General features: G+C 46.9%; 1 protein-coding gene across 1 annotated transcript in view; it reads right to left on the reverse strand.

The window, feature by feature from the left end:
* Tbc1d2b (TBC1 domain family member 2B) overlaps nucleotides 1–18,880 on the reverse strand; it is a 69,552-nt gene that overhangs the window by 9,578 nt on the left and 41,094 nt on the right. Inside the window, exons 4-10 of the mRNA XM_031345654.1 lie at nucleotides 17,869–18,032; nucleotides 16,449–16,687; nucleotides 15,138–15,521; nucleotides 12,185–12,295; nucleotides 11,077–11,270; nucleotides 7,860–8,354; nucleotides 4,723–4,840 (exon numbers count right to left, since the gene is read on the reverse strand). Coding sequence (XP_031201514.1) covers nucleotides 4,723–4,840; nucleotides 7,860–8,354; nucleotides 11,077–11,270; nucleotides 12,185–12,295; nucleotides 15,138–15,521; nucleotides 16,449–16,687; nucleotides 17,869–18,032 — 1,705 coding nt within the window. The remainder of the gene's footprint in view (nucleotides 1–4,722; nucleotides 4,841–7,859; nucleotides 8,355–11,076; nucleotides 11,271–12,184; nucleotides 12,296–15,137; nucleotides 15,522–16,448; nucleotides 16,688–17,868; nucleotides 18,033–18,880) is intronic.

Below are 18,880 nucleotides of genomic sequence, written 5' to 3' on the forward strand. Positions count from 1 at the left end.
GCCCCCACCGCCCCCCTCTGTGTATGTGTGTGTGACCCATGTAAGCCCCCACCGCCCCCCTCTGTGTATGTGTGTGTGTGTGCTCAGGTAGCACAGTGGGACTCACATTTCCTTCAAGTCTAATCAGTTTTATTTGACACATGCAAAGATTAATACCAATCTGCAAAACCAGCCTCCCTACCCCAGTCTGCAAACAGCAGGAAGAAAGGAGGAGCATTTAAGGCTTTCAGAGGACGTCCAACAGTGAAACCTGCAACTTCTCTAGGTCCATTCATCCAGCTGCAACAGGAAGACTAGATTGGACGGCCGAGACCCCATGGCCAAACGGATGAAAATGGAAAAACAGAAGTGGGCATGTGGAACTCAAAATTACTTGAAGGTAACTGCCAAAGGTAACTCTCCTTTGTGTGGGTGGGAAGAAAAGCTGCTCAGAGTACCTCACTTCTGAGGCTGCCACGGAGAGGGCAAAGATGTGGCATCTGAGACAGGGCACAGGAGTGGACTGGGAAGATGAGAAGCAGCGGGTGCCCCAGGGCACCTTTAGGATGAGACCCCTACAGTGAGAGGTACAACTGCAAGAAAGGGGTGATGAGGAGCACAAAGCCAGGCCTGGAGATCAGACTCTGGTCTGCTCATGCTGAGACCATGGGGTAGGACACCCTGTCTAGGGAAGTTGACTGGGAAATCAACTGGATGGCCACTTTGGAGAACAGTATGGCAGCCTGCAGGTATTGAAGGTGCTTATACGGAGTCTTCTCTGGAGGACACCCCAGACTAATCTGCAAGGCTGTCAACTGTATTCTTGTCCTTGTTAGTTTTATGTCAACTTGGGATAAGCTAAAGTCATCTGAGAGGAAGGAACCTTGATTGACAAAATGCCTCCATGAGATCGGCCTGTAGGGCAGTTGGCTCTCAACCTTCCTAATGCTGTGACCCTTTAATGCAATTCTCATGTTATGGTGACCCCAACCCCACAAAGTTATGTTTGTTGCTACTTCATAACTGTAATTTTGCTATTTGTATAAATTGTAATGTAAACATCTGCTTTCCTGATAGTTTTAGGTGACCTCTGTGAAAGAATCGTTTGACCTTCCCCCCAAAGGGGTCATGACCCACAGGCTGAGAATCACTGCTGTAGAGCTCTTTCTTAACTAGTGACTGATGGGGTAGGGCCCAATCAATTGTGGGTAATGCCATCCCCAGGCTGGTGGTCCTGGGTTCTACAGGAAAGCAAGCTGAACAAGCCATGAAGAACAAGCTAATAACTGGCACTCCTCCATGGCCTCTGCATTAGCTCCTGTCTCCTCCAGGTTCCCCGCTTGCTTGAGTTCCTGTCCTGCCTTCCTTTGGTGATGAACAGTAATGTAGGGTGTAAACCAAATAATCCCTTTCTTCCTCAAGATGCTTTGGTCATAGCGGTCTATCACAGCAACAGTAACTATAACTAGGACAACCCCAGTTCATCAGGACTACAGGGTGTACATGACTGGGATTCCTGGGATATTAACACAGCTACAGTCTAATCAAATGTTATCACTTGGAAAACATTATTCCAATATTATTTGGGACAGCCCAAAACTTTGATAATGGCAACTATTTGTTAGAAGTTCTATTTTTTTTAAACAATTCCTATTTGAATTTTAACTTTTTAAAAGGCAAAGCTATAAACTAGCAGGCATGGTGGTGAACGCCTACATTCTTTTCACTTGGGAGGCTGAGGCAGGAGGATATGGAGTTCTAGCTCAGTTACACAGCAAAACCCTTTCTCAAAAGTCCAAAAACAAATAGCTAAAAATAGTGTTTTAGAAACTAATTCTCTACATTATAAATGTATCCTAGAGTCAACAAAGAACAACTGATTAAAATGCACATTTGCTTTCTAACAAGAGCTACAAACTGCTGAAATGAATATCATTTTCTTGAATACTTAAGAAACAAAAATGCACATAAAAGGCTGTAGAGCCCCTCTCACCTCGCCCGCCTCACTCCGCTTGCCTCACCTCGCCTCACCACACCTCGTCCACCTCACCTCACACCCACGTCTACCTGCTCGTCAAACTCAGGTTAGATGTAAAATCCCAAAAACTATTTTAAAAGTTGTCAGAGCATCCCATAGTGTCCAAAAGTTGCCTATGAGGTCAAGCATCCTCCAGGAAGCCTCGTTCCCCTTCTCTGCCCTCCCCTCCCCTCCCCTCCCCTTCCCTGAGGAGTGCTATCCTGACAGCACACCTTGCTGGTCATTTCATCCTTCAACACTCAAACAATGACACATTCGTTAATACTTCAAGCAATGAAGAAGCTGGAAAGGAACAGAGATGGACATCTGAGCAGGAGGCCAAGCGATAACACAGGAGCTAGTCTACCTAGATGGGGTCAGCCGACGGCGTCTGCAAGTGTCCACCTGGCTCTGAAGTGGGAGAAAATCTGGGTACAGATTTCATCTCCTAAGTAGGTGGCAGACGGTGCCTCATGTGAAGCTGTCCAGGGGTTGGCAGAGGGCTGGGCATGGAGCAGGCTGCCAAGGAATGCCTGCGCAGGCCTCTTTTACCCCTCCTTTCCTGAACACTGGAGGACATGGGATAAGTGTGTCATTCATTGGTGCCTGCAATGCCTGGTGAGGTCCTGGCACACAGCACACACTTCAAGGATGGCAAGACGGGAATCCTGGCCAGCAGCTGGGTCACAGTAGCAGCAGGCAGCAGGCTTGGGGCTCTGGGATCTGGCGAAGCCAGCGCTGGGACTGACGCTGCGCTCGTTTCAGGAGCAGCCTTACACACGACACAAAGATAATGGAGATGAATGAATGTGTTATAGACACCTGAGAGAAGAAACTAGCACCAACCCCAGGTGAAAAGGTACCTGATGAGATGTCACCCAGAGTGTTCAGGGACAACAATGCTTCACTTTTTCTATTCCAAAACCTTGAGTCATCTGAGACTTTAAGTTGGAGCCTGAAGGGCTGCTTTCAGGTGCTGTGAGCAGACAAAGCACTAGCCACCGGTTTTAAAATCCTACCTGACGGAGAGTATTGCCTCATCCCCTTGTCCATGTCCTAACTTACAAACTCATGCTGACAGGGAAGCACCTCACAGGTAATTAGAAAGTGAAGAGATCGCCGAGAGACTGAGCAAGTGTCTCTCAGTGCCTGTGGACACGGTGACTAGCACAGGGACTGGGATGTGGCAGCTATGGGAAGGCCAGAGCTCGGCTTCTCACCACCTTCCAGTGACGTTTACACTGTGGAAAGAGGGGTGCAGGCTTAGGCATGGGGATCCAAGGGCTGAGTCCAACCCCCAGCTTGGCCCCCCACAGCAACTGCATCATCTTTTGGCATGCGTACATGTACCACAGTGTGGAGATGAAAACTTACAGGAGTCAAGTCTCTTCTTCCACTATGTGGGTTCTAGGGATTAAACATTGGTCATCAAGTTTGGTGCAAGTGACTTTACCAGTTAGCCATCTTGCCGGCCCTAGGTAACTAACTGGCTCATTGTCTTCGGCCTTCCTTTTCTCCAGAGCCCAATGGGGACAGTAAAGCAGCTATACAGTATGACTCGAGAGTGGTTCTGGTGGGATGGAGCCAGGCTCACTAAATACCTGCTCCCTCTCCTGGTCAAACAGTAGCTCCTGCAGGTGCTAACATCCTAAGATAATAGAGCTGTGGCCCAGGTGATGCCATCAGTTAGCTGGAGGATAAGCAGGCAGGCAAGGGTTAATCCAGCTAGGTAACAGTCATCCCAGGCAAGCACGGCAGGAACTGAGGGGCCCCTTACAGCTGCCCCAGGAACACAGGGAGGCAGTGTGGAAGGGAGGGTGCATTCTGGAACTGACCTGGAACTTTCTAGATGAGCAGGGGATGGTGTTCTAGGAGAGAAGTTCCACAAACAGAGAAACAGTGTCCTGTCACTAGAGGGTGAACTGCATCCAACAGCTTTATGGGTGGGTAGAAACTGTCCAGGAGCCCATGGGGCTAGCCTAAGTGGAGCGGGAAGCAAGGATAGGCGTAAGGAGGTATGCAAGGTTTGCCATGACACAGCTGTGGTTGAGAGACAGGAAGAGCCTGATGGCAAGGCAGCCAGGACCCAGAGAAAAGGGCCAGGACAGCAGAGAAAGTGGGGAGTGATATACTAGGGCAGCCCCAGGTGGAGACAGACGATCTGGCCTCTTCCAGCCCAGACCACCCGATTCTGGCCCCTGATGTCAAGATCCGGGTGTGAAATGGAACATATATACCACTCAGATCCTCTGACTGGGAGGTGACCGCCAATCCTACAGCTGCTCTTTAGGCTCCATCACTGGTGGTCTTGTTCTCAGAAGCCAGGGAAAGACAAGGTAGGGCACCAAGGAGGCTGCCCCTGTGGTACCTCTGACAGCTGGGAGACTGTTTGAACTCATTTCTTCCCCAGCCTCCTCAGCAGCCCTTTGCTGCCCTCCAGGCACATCTCCAGGTGGAGCCTGCATTCTGGAAGGCCTGAGGTAACATAAATAGGCACCCATGGCATCTTTGCTCTCTGACAGACTGCCAGGGAGGGTTGTTTCTCTGTGGTATCCAGTGAGCTGAAGGAGCTGACACAGTCCACTCATGGAGATCAGTCACTGCAGTCATGTACATAAGCTGCCTGAACCGACCCCCTCTCCCCTGCCTCCAACCCCCCCCAATTCAGGTCACATGACAACTATGGTTCTATGCCAGTGACCAAGGCAAAGTATTTTTAAAAGTACCTGGGATCCTAACAGAGTCTTTGTGTAATAGTCTCGCGGCATGAAGACTTCCACGATAGTAACGAGACACCAGAAAGCATCTTCTTGGTCCAGGTAAAGAAGAGCCACTGCCACCAACCTACGGGCAGACAGAGATTAGGTCAGTGCTGGCTCCTGTCCCTGCCTTCACCAAGACATCTCCTGAAGCTATTTTCTCTAGAAGCCAGAGCGATTTCTACTTCTCTAATGAAGAAAGGTAAGTATTTCTGGGAAAGGGACGGAGCCTCTAAAACTTGAGGACAAAAGTTTTGATTGTGTCATTTGGTTATTGTTCAGAGTTGAAATTGTTTGCCAATGAAATCATCTCCCTGTAATCCATCGATGTTTAAAAAAAATGGTTCGCTCTTTCATTTTGCTAATGCAGCTAGTTCTTTGAGCTTGTTGCTTAAAAAGCTTAATTAATCCTTTAATGTCTAAAAACTAAGGTGAATGTGAGAGAGTCTGAGAAAGTTTACAAATCCGATTTCACCCAGTACCCAGCTGCCGCACCGGATTGCACAGGATCCCATGGGAGGCCTTTGGTACTTCCTGAGGTGTGCACTTGTGGCAGGAGAGGCGCTCACACACACCAACTGCTGTGTTGTTCACAGTGGAACCCTGGCTCCAAACATTTGAACCCTGTTATAATCAAGAGGTTGTTGGTAATGACTAATGCCAGTTTCAGAGCAGGCTTACGCACAGGGAGAAAGCACAACCGGTACTCATGCCTGGGCGTGTTGGCAAGGCCCCGTCTCAAAGTTTAGAACAGAGGCATGTGTGAGGAGGTGTGTGTACTGGAGATGCAGCTCAGTGGTGCAGCATTGCCCACAAATACGCCTCAGGCCTTGGGTCCAATCTTCAGCATCACAAAACAGGGGTAGGAGATGCCGCTGATTCAGTGGCAGAGAGCTTGTCTGACATGCCTGATGCCCTGAGGTCAACCCACAGAAATGGAGCAGAGCTGAGGAAAAGTCCCTCTGCACTCAGCTGAAATCCAAGAACTTCTGCTTATCTGCTTGAGTCACAGGGAAAACATCCTTGCTCAGAATTTGTTCTTTCCTTTTTCTTTGATAGAAATGAAAGAAATCAGCAAACCTCAAATTGAAAGACAGAACCTGGGTAGGAGACAAGGGGATGACCTCAGCTTCCTTCCTAAAAGGGATGGAGAGTCGGGAAGGTGACAACTGGGGGACATTACACAGACAAAAACCAAATAGTCAAAGGTGTAGCCCCAAGGATGCCAGGAATGGTGTGGAAAGTCCAAAACAGAGACTGTCAAGACATCACTTAAACCGATGCTGAAGATGAAAGCACAAATCCAGAGACAGTTCTTCCACTAAAGGACTAGGCACTCAGAAGGCAGGGACATGTGCTCAATACTCTGAGGGAACTATTTCCCCACCTCAACTATTACAATTCAGAAGCTTTAACAGGAGTGGGGCGAGCCTGAGCTCTCAGTGCCCTAAGGTTCACAGACCCGGTTCCCAGGACGGCACCTGGCTAGTCTTCACTGTGGTGCCCTGCCCTCGGGGGTTTCAGCTCCGAGTATGTTTCGGTCAGTACAGTGTGAGCTGTGGCTTTTAGTAAAACGAAGACTGCTTTAGGCTGGTTTTGGTTTTTAAATGTAGACTATCTAAGAGAAGCTGAAGTCCTTTTTAACTTTCCAAGAGCAGAGAGAACTACCCCATCCTTGATGACGAAGAAGTCATAGTTTCCTGGGTAGAGAGAACAACTCTGTCCTCACTGACGAAGACATCATGGCTTCCTGGTAGCCACTAGACTTCATCTGCATTTTAAGTTAAGTGGGAGTCCAGCTTTAAAGCTTCCCTCTCATAGTTGTCCCACTGCAGACACACAGCCTACCTGGGGGTGGGGTCAGGAGCCTCTGAGCAGCCGGACTAAACGCCAGCATTCAAAACTCAAGATCACATAATCTGCTTATGGGGGATCTGCTCAAGCACACACAAGTATTTTATCTCCCTCCCAACCCCCCACACTCCTTTTTGAGGCAGAGTCTCACTATATAGCTCTGACTGGCCTAGAACTCACTATATAGACCCAGGCTAGCCTTGAACTCACGGAGATCCATTTACAGTGCTGGGATTAAGTGACGATGCTCATTTTATCTTACTGACAAGCTTGGCTACTTACTACCCCTACCTGGGAAGGAATACAAACACACCAACTGCAGTGAGAGCAGGAAGCAGACAGAGGTGATGCAGGGTAAGAGGAGACACAGCAGAAAGCTCCTCCCAGCGCCCAGAGCGAGGTGCTGAGAGGAGATGGGTGGGGAGCTGACTCCGGTACTCCCAAAGTCTTGTCCTGGCCCAGCACACAGAGCTCAGGATGGCAAGCCCGGAACACTAACAAAGGTGAGAGACCCTAAGCGGCTTTTGCTTATGAGAAATATTCAAGACCTGTAAGAGAGTTTATTTGGTGGCTACAAAACTGAACAGATATGAATGGGAAAAATTTATGGGGAGGAGGGGCTAGATGGGGGTTGTAGGGGGTTGGGAGAGCGTTGGGATGAGAGTGGTCAGGATGCATTGCATACATGTGTGAAATTGATAATAAAAATATCTATCTATCTATCTATCTATCTATCTATCTATCTATCTATCTATCTATCTAAAAGGTAAGCAAGTTTAGGTCCTTCAAGGGCTGAATTTTGATCAGCAGAAACAAACCAGTTCAGGATCCTGTATAAGCAAATGGTGGCAAGCTTTGCTCCATCAACTATCAAGCAGAGCAGTCAGATTCTTCTGATTAAAACCCAAGTGTGAAGAGAAGAGCAAGGAAGGAAAAAATGAAACTCCAAGACCTTCAAGTGAGTTGACTTTTGTGCTGACTAATCCCAGTGCTGGGACTGGCCTAGGGCCCCACTTGTGCCACTGAGCCACACCCCACACCCTTCCACAGTCCTTATGCTTTCTGATGCAGAATCTGCCTGCGTTATTCTAGAACTGGGACATTGCATCATGAAAACTGTCTTGCTGCTATCCCTCCTTTCCCCTAGGATACAAGCTTTTCTTAGTCAGCCGGGAGGAGAGGGAGCTGCCAGGTATGGCCTGGTACCTGGAGTTTTTCTAAACCAGGGACAGGAATAGCCTGACACCCACCTGTTCAGGCCTTGGCAGTAGCCGATATCCGGATTCCGCCAGGAGAAGGCGAGCAGGACACTGCGCAGCTTCTGTATGCCCTCCGATGTGGGGCTGGAGTAATGCTTGTTATTGGGCAGAGTCCGAAGCAGGTCCAGCTCAATCTGCTTGGAGGCCGGGTTCTGTTTCTCCAGAGCTTTCTGGAGCAAGGACTGGAAGTAGCCTGGCTCCATGCTGTCCTTGAACTTCCTGGTGTGGCGGTCAACACACCACTTCCACACCTTGGAGCGGTGCTCGTGGGGAATGCCTGCTCGGATCAGGTTTTTCAGCTCTGGAGAACATACCATCTCCCTGTTCATTGTGCTTGCAAAATAGTTTTCCCACTTGACCCCAGTGGAAACTTCCTGGTTTTCTGTGAGGTACAGAGTCTTCAGGTCCAATGCTCGGACCTTGGCGACCAACTTCTCTTCCTCATCATCATCAGGGACAGTCCTAAACCCGTAGATATCAAACTCACTGTGGAGAAATAACAAGAGGGACAGTAGAAACGGCACGGCCTTGGCAAAGGGTGCAGACGAACGGGACTCTTTCAGACCATGAAGCACAAAGGCTTTTCAATTGAGCAGGGCAAGAAAGGTTTAATGAGATTGACTCTCGATAGTGTACAGGGAAAACTCACTTTCAGCTGGGTTAAAACTCTGAATATAAAGTCAGAAGGAAATACAGGCACTATTATCAAACAAGACTGAGCACAGTGGTGTACACCTCTGATCTCAGTGTTCAAGGGGCTGAAAAGGGAGGACTGTAAGTTTGAGAGGCAAGTCTGAGTGTAGCTAGAAAGAAACTGTCTTAGAAGAAAAAGAAAGAAACAAACAAAAAGAAAAAAGAAAAGAGAAAAAGGAGACTTCTCTATGTAGCTATGCCAGCGTACATATCAATGTTACTTTATGTATCACACTTATATACTGAACTTCATGCTTCAGAAGATACTATGTTAATAAACAAAGCATCTTACTACATTTACCAGCCTAGTTTCAAATGCCTAGGTTCACGTGATCCTTCCACCTCAGCCTTCCAAGTAGCTGGGACTGCAGGTGTGTGCCACCATACCTGTTCAGAAGGTGTCACTTTAAAAGTGAAAGACAAGGAAGAGGGCATCAGTAAGACACCCTGTTAGTTTTGGGTACAAAAACTAATCAAGGCTTTGGTGGACAGGAAACGGCCCCACAGATGTCAACATCTTGCCACTGAAATCTGTGACCAAATACACGAAGAGGACAGTGGCAGATGATATTAAGGTTAAGAATTAACACAAGGAGATGGTCTGGGTTACCAAGGAACCTGGTATCCACATGAACCCTTCAAAGAGGAGAAGGGAAGGCTGAAGAACAGATCAGAGGAAAATGACAGAAGATGATGCAGGAGAGACAAAAGGCAGGAGAGAAGTGTGTGTGTGAGCTCGGTGTGGGTTTACGTGTGTGAGTGTGTGTGTGTGTGCGCGCATGCTCATATGTGCCCAGGGACTGGATCAACTGCTGATGCTTTTAAAGATGGAAGGAGCCATGAACTATGGAATTCAGGTGGTCTCTAGAGGCTGGGAAACAGGGTTTCACTTTGTATCTTCAAGGAACTTTATCTACCAACATTTTCAATGATGGAAATGAACTGTTGCCCAGAAGATCCAGAAAGGAGCCCAGTCCTTGATTACACTGAGATTCAGTCCAATAAGACTTAAGTTGCCTTCTGACCTACGAACTCTGACAGGAAACTTGCTGCTAAGTCTATGGTTAGTCATGGTAGTATCAGATCCTAGTACACTTCTGACACAACGCATAGGCAAAAGTCTTAGGAATATTGGAAATCTATTAGATTTGAAGACATGCACTCCCTTCACATCAGGAATCTCGCTTCTCTTCTACATCCTGGAGAAAATCTTGCCTGGGCACACCGAACATATACCATGGTGTTTGTAACTAAGACAGCTACAAAGGTCCTAAGTGTTTCTCATGAGGGGACGCAATAATGCCACTGTGGTCTATTTACCTAATGGAGTTCTGCAAAGCAGTGAAGAATGCACAGCTTCCTAAATGAACACGAGAAGAATGTAACATACTTCAGAACAGCTCCCAGAGGTCACCAGTGACTATGAACAAAGCATCCATACATGATGTGGAGGCAGCACTCTTGAACTTGAGACTCTGGCTGCCTGGGCTGGGGACTTATTCATAAGTGCCATAGGATGTGTAGCCCAGAATGTGCTATACCACTTCCTAACTTACCCACCTCACTTAAGAGACTGAGAGCAAATCCACTTGCAGTGAGCATTTAATACAATTCTATACTTAATGTTCAATTCTGTGAACCACTTAATGGTTCCTGCATCCAGCACATCTCTCAGAATAAGTGTTCTGCAACAGCAGTGTTGATTATATTCTGAAAGTCCATTTCTGTCATTTGACAAACACAGTCAATGCTGGTGGACAGAATCTGTTAGCCTGGGGAGGGGCCCGAGCATGTCAAAGGCCTTTGTCTGAGGCTGGAGGAAAGGCAGAGAGGAGACTGCAAAGAGCAAGGGACAGAGACAGTGCTATACCTGAGTGCCAGAGACAGAAGAGGTTACACCAGGTGAACTTGCAGATTTATCCTAGCCCTGACACTTTGAGACTGGTCATAAAATATATTATATGAGCCTTTAATCAAAGATCCATTCTAGGTTCTATGACCAACCCCCCATCCCCAAATATGCACTATTTTACACGTGCATGTCCAAGTGCATTTTGAGGGTGGTCCATGGTTTGTCTCGGAGTGGTCTGGAGCCACTCAATCAGATACTAGCACCACTCTCCCACAAAAGGAAAAGTCAGTGTATCTCCATGGCCTGTTTGCTTTCAGTAAACCACCCCCCAACCCCGCCCTGACAGGATGCACCTGTGTCGTGAGGGCTCCTATTCTTTGGAAAACTGGCCCCTGCAGAAGGAGGTAAGTATTGGAGGTGAGGCTCTATTTTGACATGGTCTTGGAACCAACAGGCCTAGACTGATTCCAGTTCTATCACTTGACTTCTGTGGGAGAATGACAATACCTGCCTTGTTGGCCTGAAAGCACTTGCCATGGGCATCAAAAAAAAAAAAAAAAAAAAGAAAGACATCCAGTGTTAAAGTGCCCTATGAACGTCTACTGCTGTGGAAAGGGACCTTAGGAAATGGGTGGACTGCCCCAACAGACTCAGCATATTTACCTGACCACTTGAGGCTTAACGAATGCTTGCTCCGGCTGCTCTTGGCTCTCAACCTGCAGAGCATCCTCCAACAACTGGGCTATGACATCCCTGGCAGGCCCCTGTTCTTCTGAGCAAACTGGTGTCTTCATTTCTTGGAGCAGTATCAAGTATTTACTTTCAACCTGGCAAAGCTTGGCTTCCAGGCTAGAGTACTGCAGAGAATGTAAGGTGTTAGCTCCATCCAGAGACAAATACTGCGAAAGTAAGCCTCAGGTAGCACAGGCAACCAATTAGCCCAAACCAGCATGCTCAAGAAGACTAGGAAGCGAGCCTGCTGCAAAGTATAACACAGGCAAAAAGTTAGGTCAGGGTTAAAAGAGCCTGCATGGCTCCCCTTTTTCCTAAGCACACAGAGGTGCTGGTAAGCACAGGAACCACCCTTCAACATGGTTAGAATGAGCCACAGAAACTCGCTCATGAGCCAATGACTGAGGTCAAGCCTACCCCTACTTGGTTACATGGGCCATGAATGCTTTGCCCGCCCTGCCCTGTGCATACCAACTTTGTTAGGACATTATGTCCAGGCAGGATTAGTTCCCATCTGCTACCTGATCAGAAAAAAAAAAAACCAACTTTACCCTGGCAAATATGCAGGAATAAGACTTAGAAATATGCTTGGAAGGTTGCTCAAAAACAGTACATGCACGCGACGGCTGTGGACAAGTGCCAGGCATTTATAACTCACAGCTGGGATGCTTGCGGCCCCTTAGCCTTCCAAAGCCTTCTGCAGCCATAATCTTAAACCAACCCTGCTGGATCTACGGGGATGGTAATATTCTCAACTAAATCTCAAAAGGATAAACAACAATGGAGGTAACTTTAATCTGGAGTGACACTATGATTGCACTTTGCTTTCATTTTGAAAACACCACGAAAAACGCATGTTGAAGGCCACGTGTGAGAGTTTGTCATCAACAGAGAAAATGTACTATATGTTCTTTACATGTACTGATACCAGAAGCCACGTTTCTCCCATCATGGTGGCTGGGTAGGTTTTAAAGCACATCCGCTCAAGCGCGGTCTCCAGCCTCCCTTCAAGTGGTGAGATGAGTCTGTCCTGACTTACCTTCGCCATCAGATCCCTCTCTCTCCTTTCTGCATTTCTTCGTAGAGCTGAGAGTTCCAAAATTTCCTTGTTTAGAAATTTATTTTGGCTTTTGTACCCTTGCAGACTATCCTGTTGGGAAAAAAAAAATTTTTTTTTTATCAACTGATGTGGGTTGCATGTTGGCTAATTATCCTATGTAATTAGCATCTTTGAGTCCTGCCAAGTGAGAGCAAGTTCTAAAAAAAACCGGAAGATGTTAGTAGGAGCTTTCTGAAGAACCTTTTGGCCATTTGTGGCAGCAGAAGGAGGTGGGAGAATATTTACTTAGCAGTGGTGGCTTTTCTCAGCTGATGGCAGAAGTAAACAGGATGCACTTTCTATCTCCAGGCACACAGATGAGTCGGAGATGAGAAAAAGCAGTCATTTAATATTCTTTTAAACCAGAGAGATGGACTGAATTCTATGTAGGCTCTCAGTTTTACTTATATAGTTCTATTTTAAAAGGCTATAAAATATACCTTTTATATTTTATATAAAATATAAAAGCTCTTAATTAAGAGGCGTGTGATGACAACCACTACGGTGTGTGGTGCACAAGGCACTCTGGAGCGCACACTCTTCACTCCTGTACCATGCAGTTGCAAACTGTGGAAAAGCTGGAGGAGGACCTTAGGACAGAGGGTGGAGGTCAGCGGTAAGGTATCTGACTATCAGACACAAGGCCCTGGGTCCAGTCCCCTGCACCACCTCCCAAACTACCAAGAACACAGTTGGCCTTTCACTGGATTGGTCAACTGTTTACTTCTGCAATATTTATTTTGTATTTAGAGAATGTAAAGGTTGGAGACAAAGGTTTTTTCCCTCCCTCCCTCAATCTCTCCCTCAATCCCTCCCTTCCTCTCTGCCTGCCTGTTCTCTCTCTCTCTCTCTCTCTCTCTCTCTCTCTCCCCCTTCCCCCTCCCCCTCCCTTTCTTTCTGGTAAAGACAGGATCTATTATGTAACCTTGGCTGTCCTGGAACTCACTATGTGGACCAGTCTGGTCTGGAACTCAGAGGTCTGGCTTGCCTCAGTCTCCTGTGGTCACAAGTTTTGCCCTGCTCTACCTGAAGGAAGGTGTAACTGCGTAGGGAAGAATTTTCATGTAAAATGCTCTGAAAATAAGTTTGCAGACTCCATTAGATCATTCTCGTGGTAAGTCAAGGAGGCTTCTAAATAAAGATGAATGAGAACCATCTTTAAGGCTGTGGTTGTTTTTATAAGACTCCTTATAAATTCCATCTTTTGTAAGCATGTCCTCCCTCTGGCCCTGGCCATTTCTACATACTTCTCCAGACACTCCCCCGTCTCCAGACTGAACTTCCTTGAAGCTGTAGTTTGTCCTGATAAGACGCAGAAGAACTAGGAAAGTTTCCCTGGTACCCATGATTTGCAGGCCCTCATGGGGCATGTGCCACAAGTCATAAGTATTCTGGACAAGGGACCTGTGCTTCTTGATCTCACTTAGACCTCCGAAGTCCCAGGAGCCATTCATGTCATTATTTCCCAGACAGCCCCGAGTCAGGGATACTATGCACCTGTTGAATGCTGCACCAAGAAGCCAGCTTCTGAGTTCTGGGGCCCAGGCTGAGTATTTGAGCTTCCCCACCCGCACCCCAACCCCTGCACCACACCAACTCAGCCTCAGCAACCCACGTTGTAACAATGTCAGACCCAAAAGAAGACTAAAGCATTCTTTTCTGGCCCAAATCATGGTTTTTCTCCTCTCTGCCAGCATCTTAAAAGTACTGTATTTGGAAACAAGGAACAAACATATCATTGCAGGTCAGTTAAAGGAAGGTTGGCGGAGAGAAACTAAGTATACTTAACAGCGAGGGAAAGATTAAGACTACAGGAGCTTGGACCCCACTAGCTGTGTGGACTACCCCAGCTCCCCAAGGAAACGGGAGGACATGGTTGGCTTGTATGAGGGAAGTTAGCAGTCTGTGAAGGCTCGGTGGTCAGAGCAGCTACATGGCCCATTCTTACACCCTGGCTTGGCTCCCTGTGAAACTGTGTGCCACACACTTCTCTCTTGCCAAAACCAAAACCAACTCTCTGGAAAGCCCATGCTACAAACGCCAACATTATGTGTATGACTACTTCGTACAGAACATCTGAGGTTGAGCACATAAACTAACTGCCTTCTACAGGTAACACTAAGACTGCTTATAAAAAGAAAAATGAAACAACAACAAAAAAATCCAGCAAGTATCCAAGCATGATAACACACACCTGGGAATCTTAGTACCCTGGACACGGGGACAAAAGATTGCCTCGAGTTTGAGGCCAACCTGGGCTACAGTGATTTCTGGGTCAGCCTGAACTACAACATGGAACTCTCTGCTCTGGACCAGCAGGATGCTCTACAGGCTGCCTTGCTTCCCACAGGGATCGTGGCCCTCCTCCCTCACATGCTGCTTATCACTCCAGTTCCCTTCTCTTCAGGGGTCAGCCTCTCAAGCCTGGGCTCCCTCAGAGAGGGGCACTGGGAAGACAGCTCTGTCCTTCCGTCTAAGTGCAGGACTTCTCATGTGGGGCAGTGACTCTGAGCAGGCTTCTAGTCTGGGCTGCCTGGAGCTGGGTCCACCTTCCCAGCGGGCCCTACTCTGACGACTGGGACAATATTCGTACCCAGGTCTGTGGGGGCTGTACAAACTAAGTCTGTGTTTGTATTTATGTACACAGAGGGGAAACTGACAACCTTGGCATAGTGAAGTCTCAAGAATGGGAACACTAGAGGGGAGGGGGTGTTCCAGCTATTTCTAAGCCAGAGACAGGAAGAGCTGAAAGTGTCCCAGGCGATGGCAGCAATGGCAACCATGTTAGAAGTGCTCATGAGACAGTTCCTGAACATGCCTAGGATTTGAGTGGAAACCCTCTTTCTGAGTTTGCAATGTCTGTCCAGAAAGCTAGCCCACACCCTGCCCTTACTTTTAGCCTGTCCAGCTCCAGCTGGTCCCTGCTGGCTGGGGTGGCCAAAGGAGAGCTGGGCCCCATGGTGGGTGAAGACACGCTGCCCTCACACTCGCTGAGCTTGATGATGACCTCGTCCTTGGCCTGGATGGTCTCCATCAGCATCCCAAGCCGCTCATTGAGCTCTCCCACCTTGCTCTTCAGTGTCCTCACTTCCTGCTGGAGACTTTCCTTCTCCAGGCTGAACCTCTCCAGCTGGCCGCTGAGGCCCAGGATCTGCTCGTCTTTTTGGTGGAGGAGCTCCAGTGTGTCCCTGGGGACCCCCTGGCTGATTTGGTGGCTCGTAAAATACTTGTCATATTGTGATGACCGGACCGTCTGCTGGAGCAGCCGAATGAGCTCCTAGGAGCCAAGAAGATAATGAGGTGAACGGTAAGAAAGCCACGGTGTAGGGGAGAAGAGCAGAAATCCTAACAGTGTTATATAAGTAATTGCTGGAAATGAGGAAATGCAGAAACAACTCCACTGGAAACATTTTAATGTTGAACTTCCTCTTGAAAGATTTCAAAAATAGAGAGGAAAAAAAATGTACTCCACAAATACAGCCTGAAGAGAACAATAATAGGAAACGGGAAATAATGGATGTGCATGCTGTAATTAGCAATGGTTCCTGGCACATGCTTATCAGTGCTAAGGGATCTGTGAAGTACTGCGTGGTGGCACATGCCTATAATTCCAGTGCCAGAGCAGGGGGATCAACTGCTCCAGGCCAGCCTAGATGACACAGTGAGATGCAATCTCAAAAATAAATGAATAAATGGAAGTATGTATGTGTGTATGTGGTGGTGGTGGGGGGGTAGTTAAGAGCACACTTTGCTCTTGCGGAGGATCTGAGCTTGATTCCCAGAACCCACACTGGGAAGCTCATTGAATTTGACATTGGTTTCTGGCCTCGTTGGATGCCTACATTTACATACCCATACATATAATTAAAAATAAAATAAAAAGGGGGAGGGATCCAGGCTCTAAGGTTCACTGAGCTGTCTAGCAATTAGGTAGAAGAAATTCATACCAGCTTAGAAAAATGCTATCAGACAGGATGTGGAAAGCTGAGAGAACTCGAGGCTGAGGAACTGGATGTGGGTGTAGAGAGGAGCACTTTGTAACCTGCCCAGGGTCTAGGCTCTTTGAATAAACATGGGCATAGTTCAGGGCACAGGATGGTAACCCCAGCAGTACGAGCTTCAGGGAAGGGCTCCAGGGGAGCAAGAGCTGTATTCCTAGGTCTCTGGCCCACTGAGGTGTACATAAAAATCAAGAGGCAGTTACCTTCTGACTGGATAGGTCCTTCTTGAGTTGCTCCAGCTCCTCCTGCTGGCTTTGAATCTGCAGCTGCATTTCGGACACTGGCTTGGTGAGGCATCCGCTGCTGCCTGATGACGTTCCCTCGATCAAAGGATCACTACTGCTGTGGCGGTTTTTGTATGACCCAATTATGTCTTTCAAGGGGCGCTTTCCTTTGTAAGGATTCCGTCCAAATTCAAAGGGAAATCCTGAACTAGTGACTCCTATAGTTAAAAAAAAAAAAAGTTTTTTTTTTTTTTTTAAGCAAGTCAAACCTTCTGGTATTCTTACAAATCATCCTTTGAGGGTTGCGGACTCCTCAATCCATGAAGAAAGCAGGCAGCTGAATGTCTCTTTGTTCCGCTTCACTGTACAGAAGCCCCAATAGGTCTAAAGCAGCAGAGTCCTTGCTGGACCACTCTTTACAGAGACTACAGCATGAGCACTGTGAAGAAAACTGAGGTGCACCAGGCAATCCGTGGCTCCTTACGTTTACTCATTTGTTTTTGGTTAAAAACAAAAACAAAATGAATGTTTTTTTTTTTAAAGTCTAAATACACTTTTTAAAGTGTGACTTTATGTATTAAATGATCCAAATAATTATTAGTATGGATGGCTTCAAATGTACACTCAAAAATACAAGCTTGAGACACAAAAGTACTATGGCCTTTTGATTATTTAAAGCTAGGGGAGACAAAGGCATCAGTGCTGTTAGAAGCACACAGTGGACCCCTGGGGTCAGAGGGTCAGGAGGAAACTGGAAGATGGTGTGGGCAGCAGCACTTGGCACCCAAGTGGCACTGGATGCCTGGTATGTCTGCTTTCCTGACAGCTCACAGAGGGGTCTTGTTTGGATCTAGCATGGCTCCCAAAGGCCTATGTGCTAACTTGATGGTACTGATGAAAACCAGGGGCTTAATGTGAAGCCTTCTAGATAGCGATACCTGGGCTGCCTTCTCTCTTGCTTTCTGGCCACACATTCCCACAATGATGCAGCTCTACAGGCACAAAGCGATGGCTTCAGTTGGTCATAGACTAAAATTTCTCCAATTGTGAACCAAAATAAATCTTTTCTCTACATAAGATAGCTTCCTTCTGGTACTTCTTACAGTGATAGGAATATGATTAATCTAACCAGTTCTCCAGAATCTACGATACTATGTTCTCTCTTTTTGAGTACATCTCAAATTTCTGTAAATAAAGATGGTGTGTGTATGTGTGTGTGTGTTTCTGAGACAGTCTTGATACACAGCCCAGGCTCCTCTGAAACATGCAATCCTTCTGCTTCGACCTCCATGGGCCCTACTGCTTCATGCTTCTAGGGACTTGGCCAGTCAAGTGTCTCCTATGTCCCTATGTCCCTCAATGCAGCACAGAGAGCAAGAGGGCACAGGTGCACACACACCTTTACTCCCCTCAGGCATTGGTTTCTTCTTGTCTTCCTGCACCAGGGACTCCTCCAGGTCCTTAGGAGGCGGGTCTACAAGTTCCCACTCTTCATTGGTGTAAAACACGGTCCTGCGACTCTCACTGTGCCCTCTCCCAGGACGGAATGATGACATTGAATTTCTATTTAAAAACAAGAAAGGGCAAAGCAAAACACAGCTGTATATAGGACTGATAAAAATGGAGATCTGATAATACCAAGTGCTGGTGAGAATATAGAAAATGAGAAAACATACATTGCCAGTATGAGTATACACTGATATTAGATCTCAGAAAGTAGCAATGCAAAGTTAAGTTGAAGAATTTCTTAAAAAACAAAACCCCCAAAAAACCTTATCTAAAAAAAAAAAATCATACATGATGATTAACCAGACCAAAGTCTATGCATCTCAGTGGACTTCTGTTCAGTTCCATTAGCTATCCTGAAGCTGGGGGCTTTATACTTTCACCAGTAAATATATTCTTATGAGAACTGCCTTTCTCAAGATGCCAGCATTTCCTAAGAGACACCAGAACACAGACTGCATTATCCATGTTAAACACTCCTTGCACTGATGGTCACCTGATCGTCAGCAAGAATGTGAAGAGATTCAAGTGGGGAAATGTGATTGTAAGAACTGGTTATATATAGGAAAAATAAATTTACTCTTACCTCATACCACACATACAAACTAATTCAAAATATACTATAGAGGCAGGTTGTTGTAGCATACCCCTGTGATCCCAGCACTTAGGATGCTAGGGCAGAAGGATCCTAAGTTCTGGGCCAGCCTGGGCTATACAGTGAAATCCTATTACAAAATAAAAACGAAGCACACCCCACCAAAACACAAAACTTCTAAAAGAAAACAAAGGAGAAACTGCTTTTTAGATTAAGTTAGACTTTCTTCCCTTTTTGTATGTATGTGCATATAATATGTATTATGTATGTGAACACACGTGTAGGCCAAAGGCTAACTTTAGGTGTCTGC

The sequence above is a fragment of the Mastomys coucha genome, unplaced genomic scaffold, assembly GCF_008632895.1.
Source record: "Mastomys coucha isolate ucsf_1 unplaced genomic scaffold, UCSF_Mcou_1 pScaffold23, whole genome shotgun sequence".
NCBI lineage: Eukaryota > Metazoa > Chordata > Mammalia > Rodentia > Muridae > Mastomys > Mastomys coucha.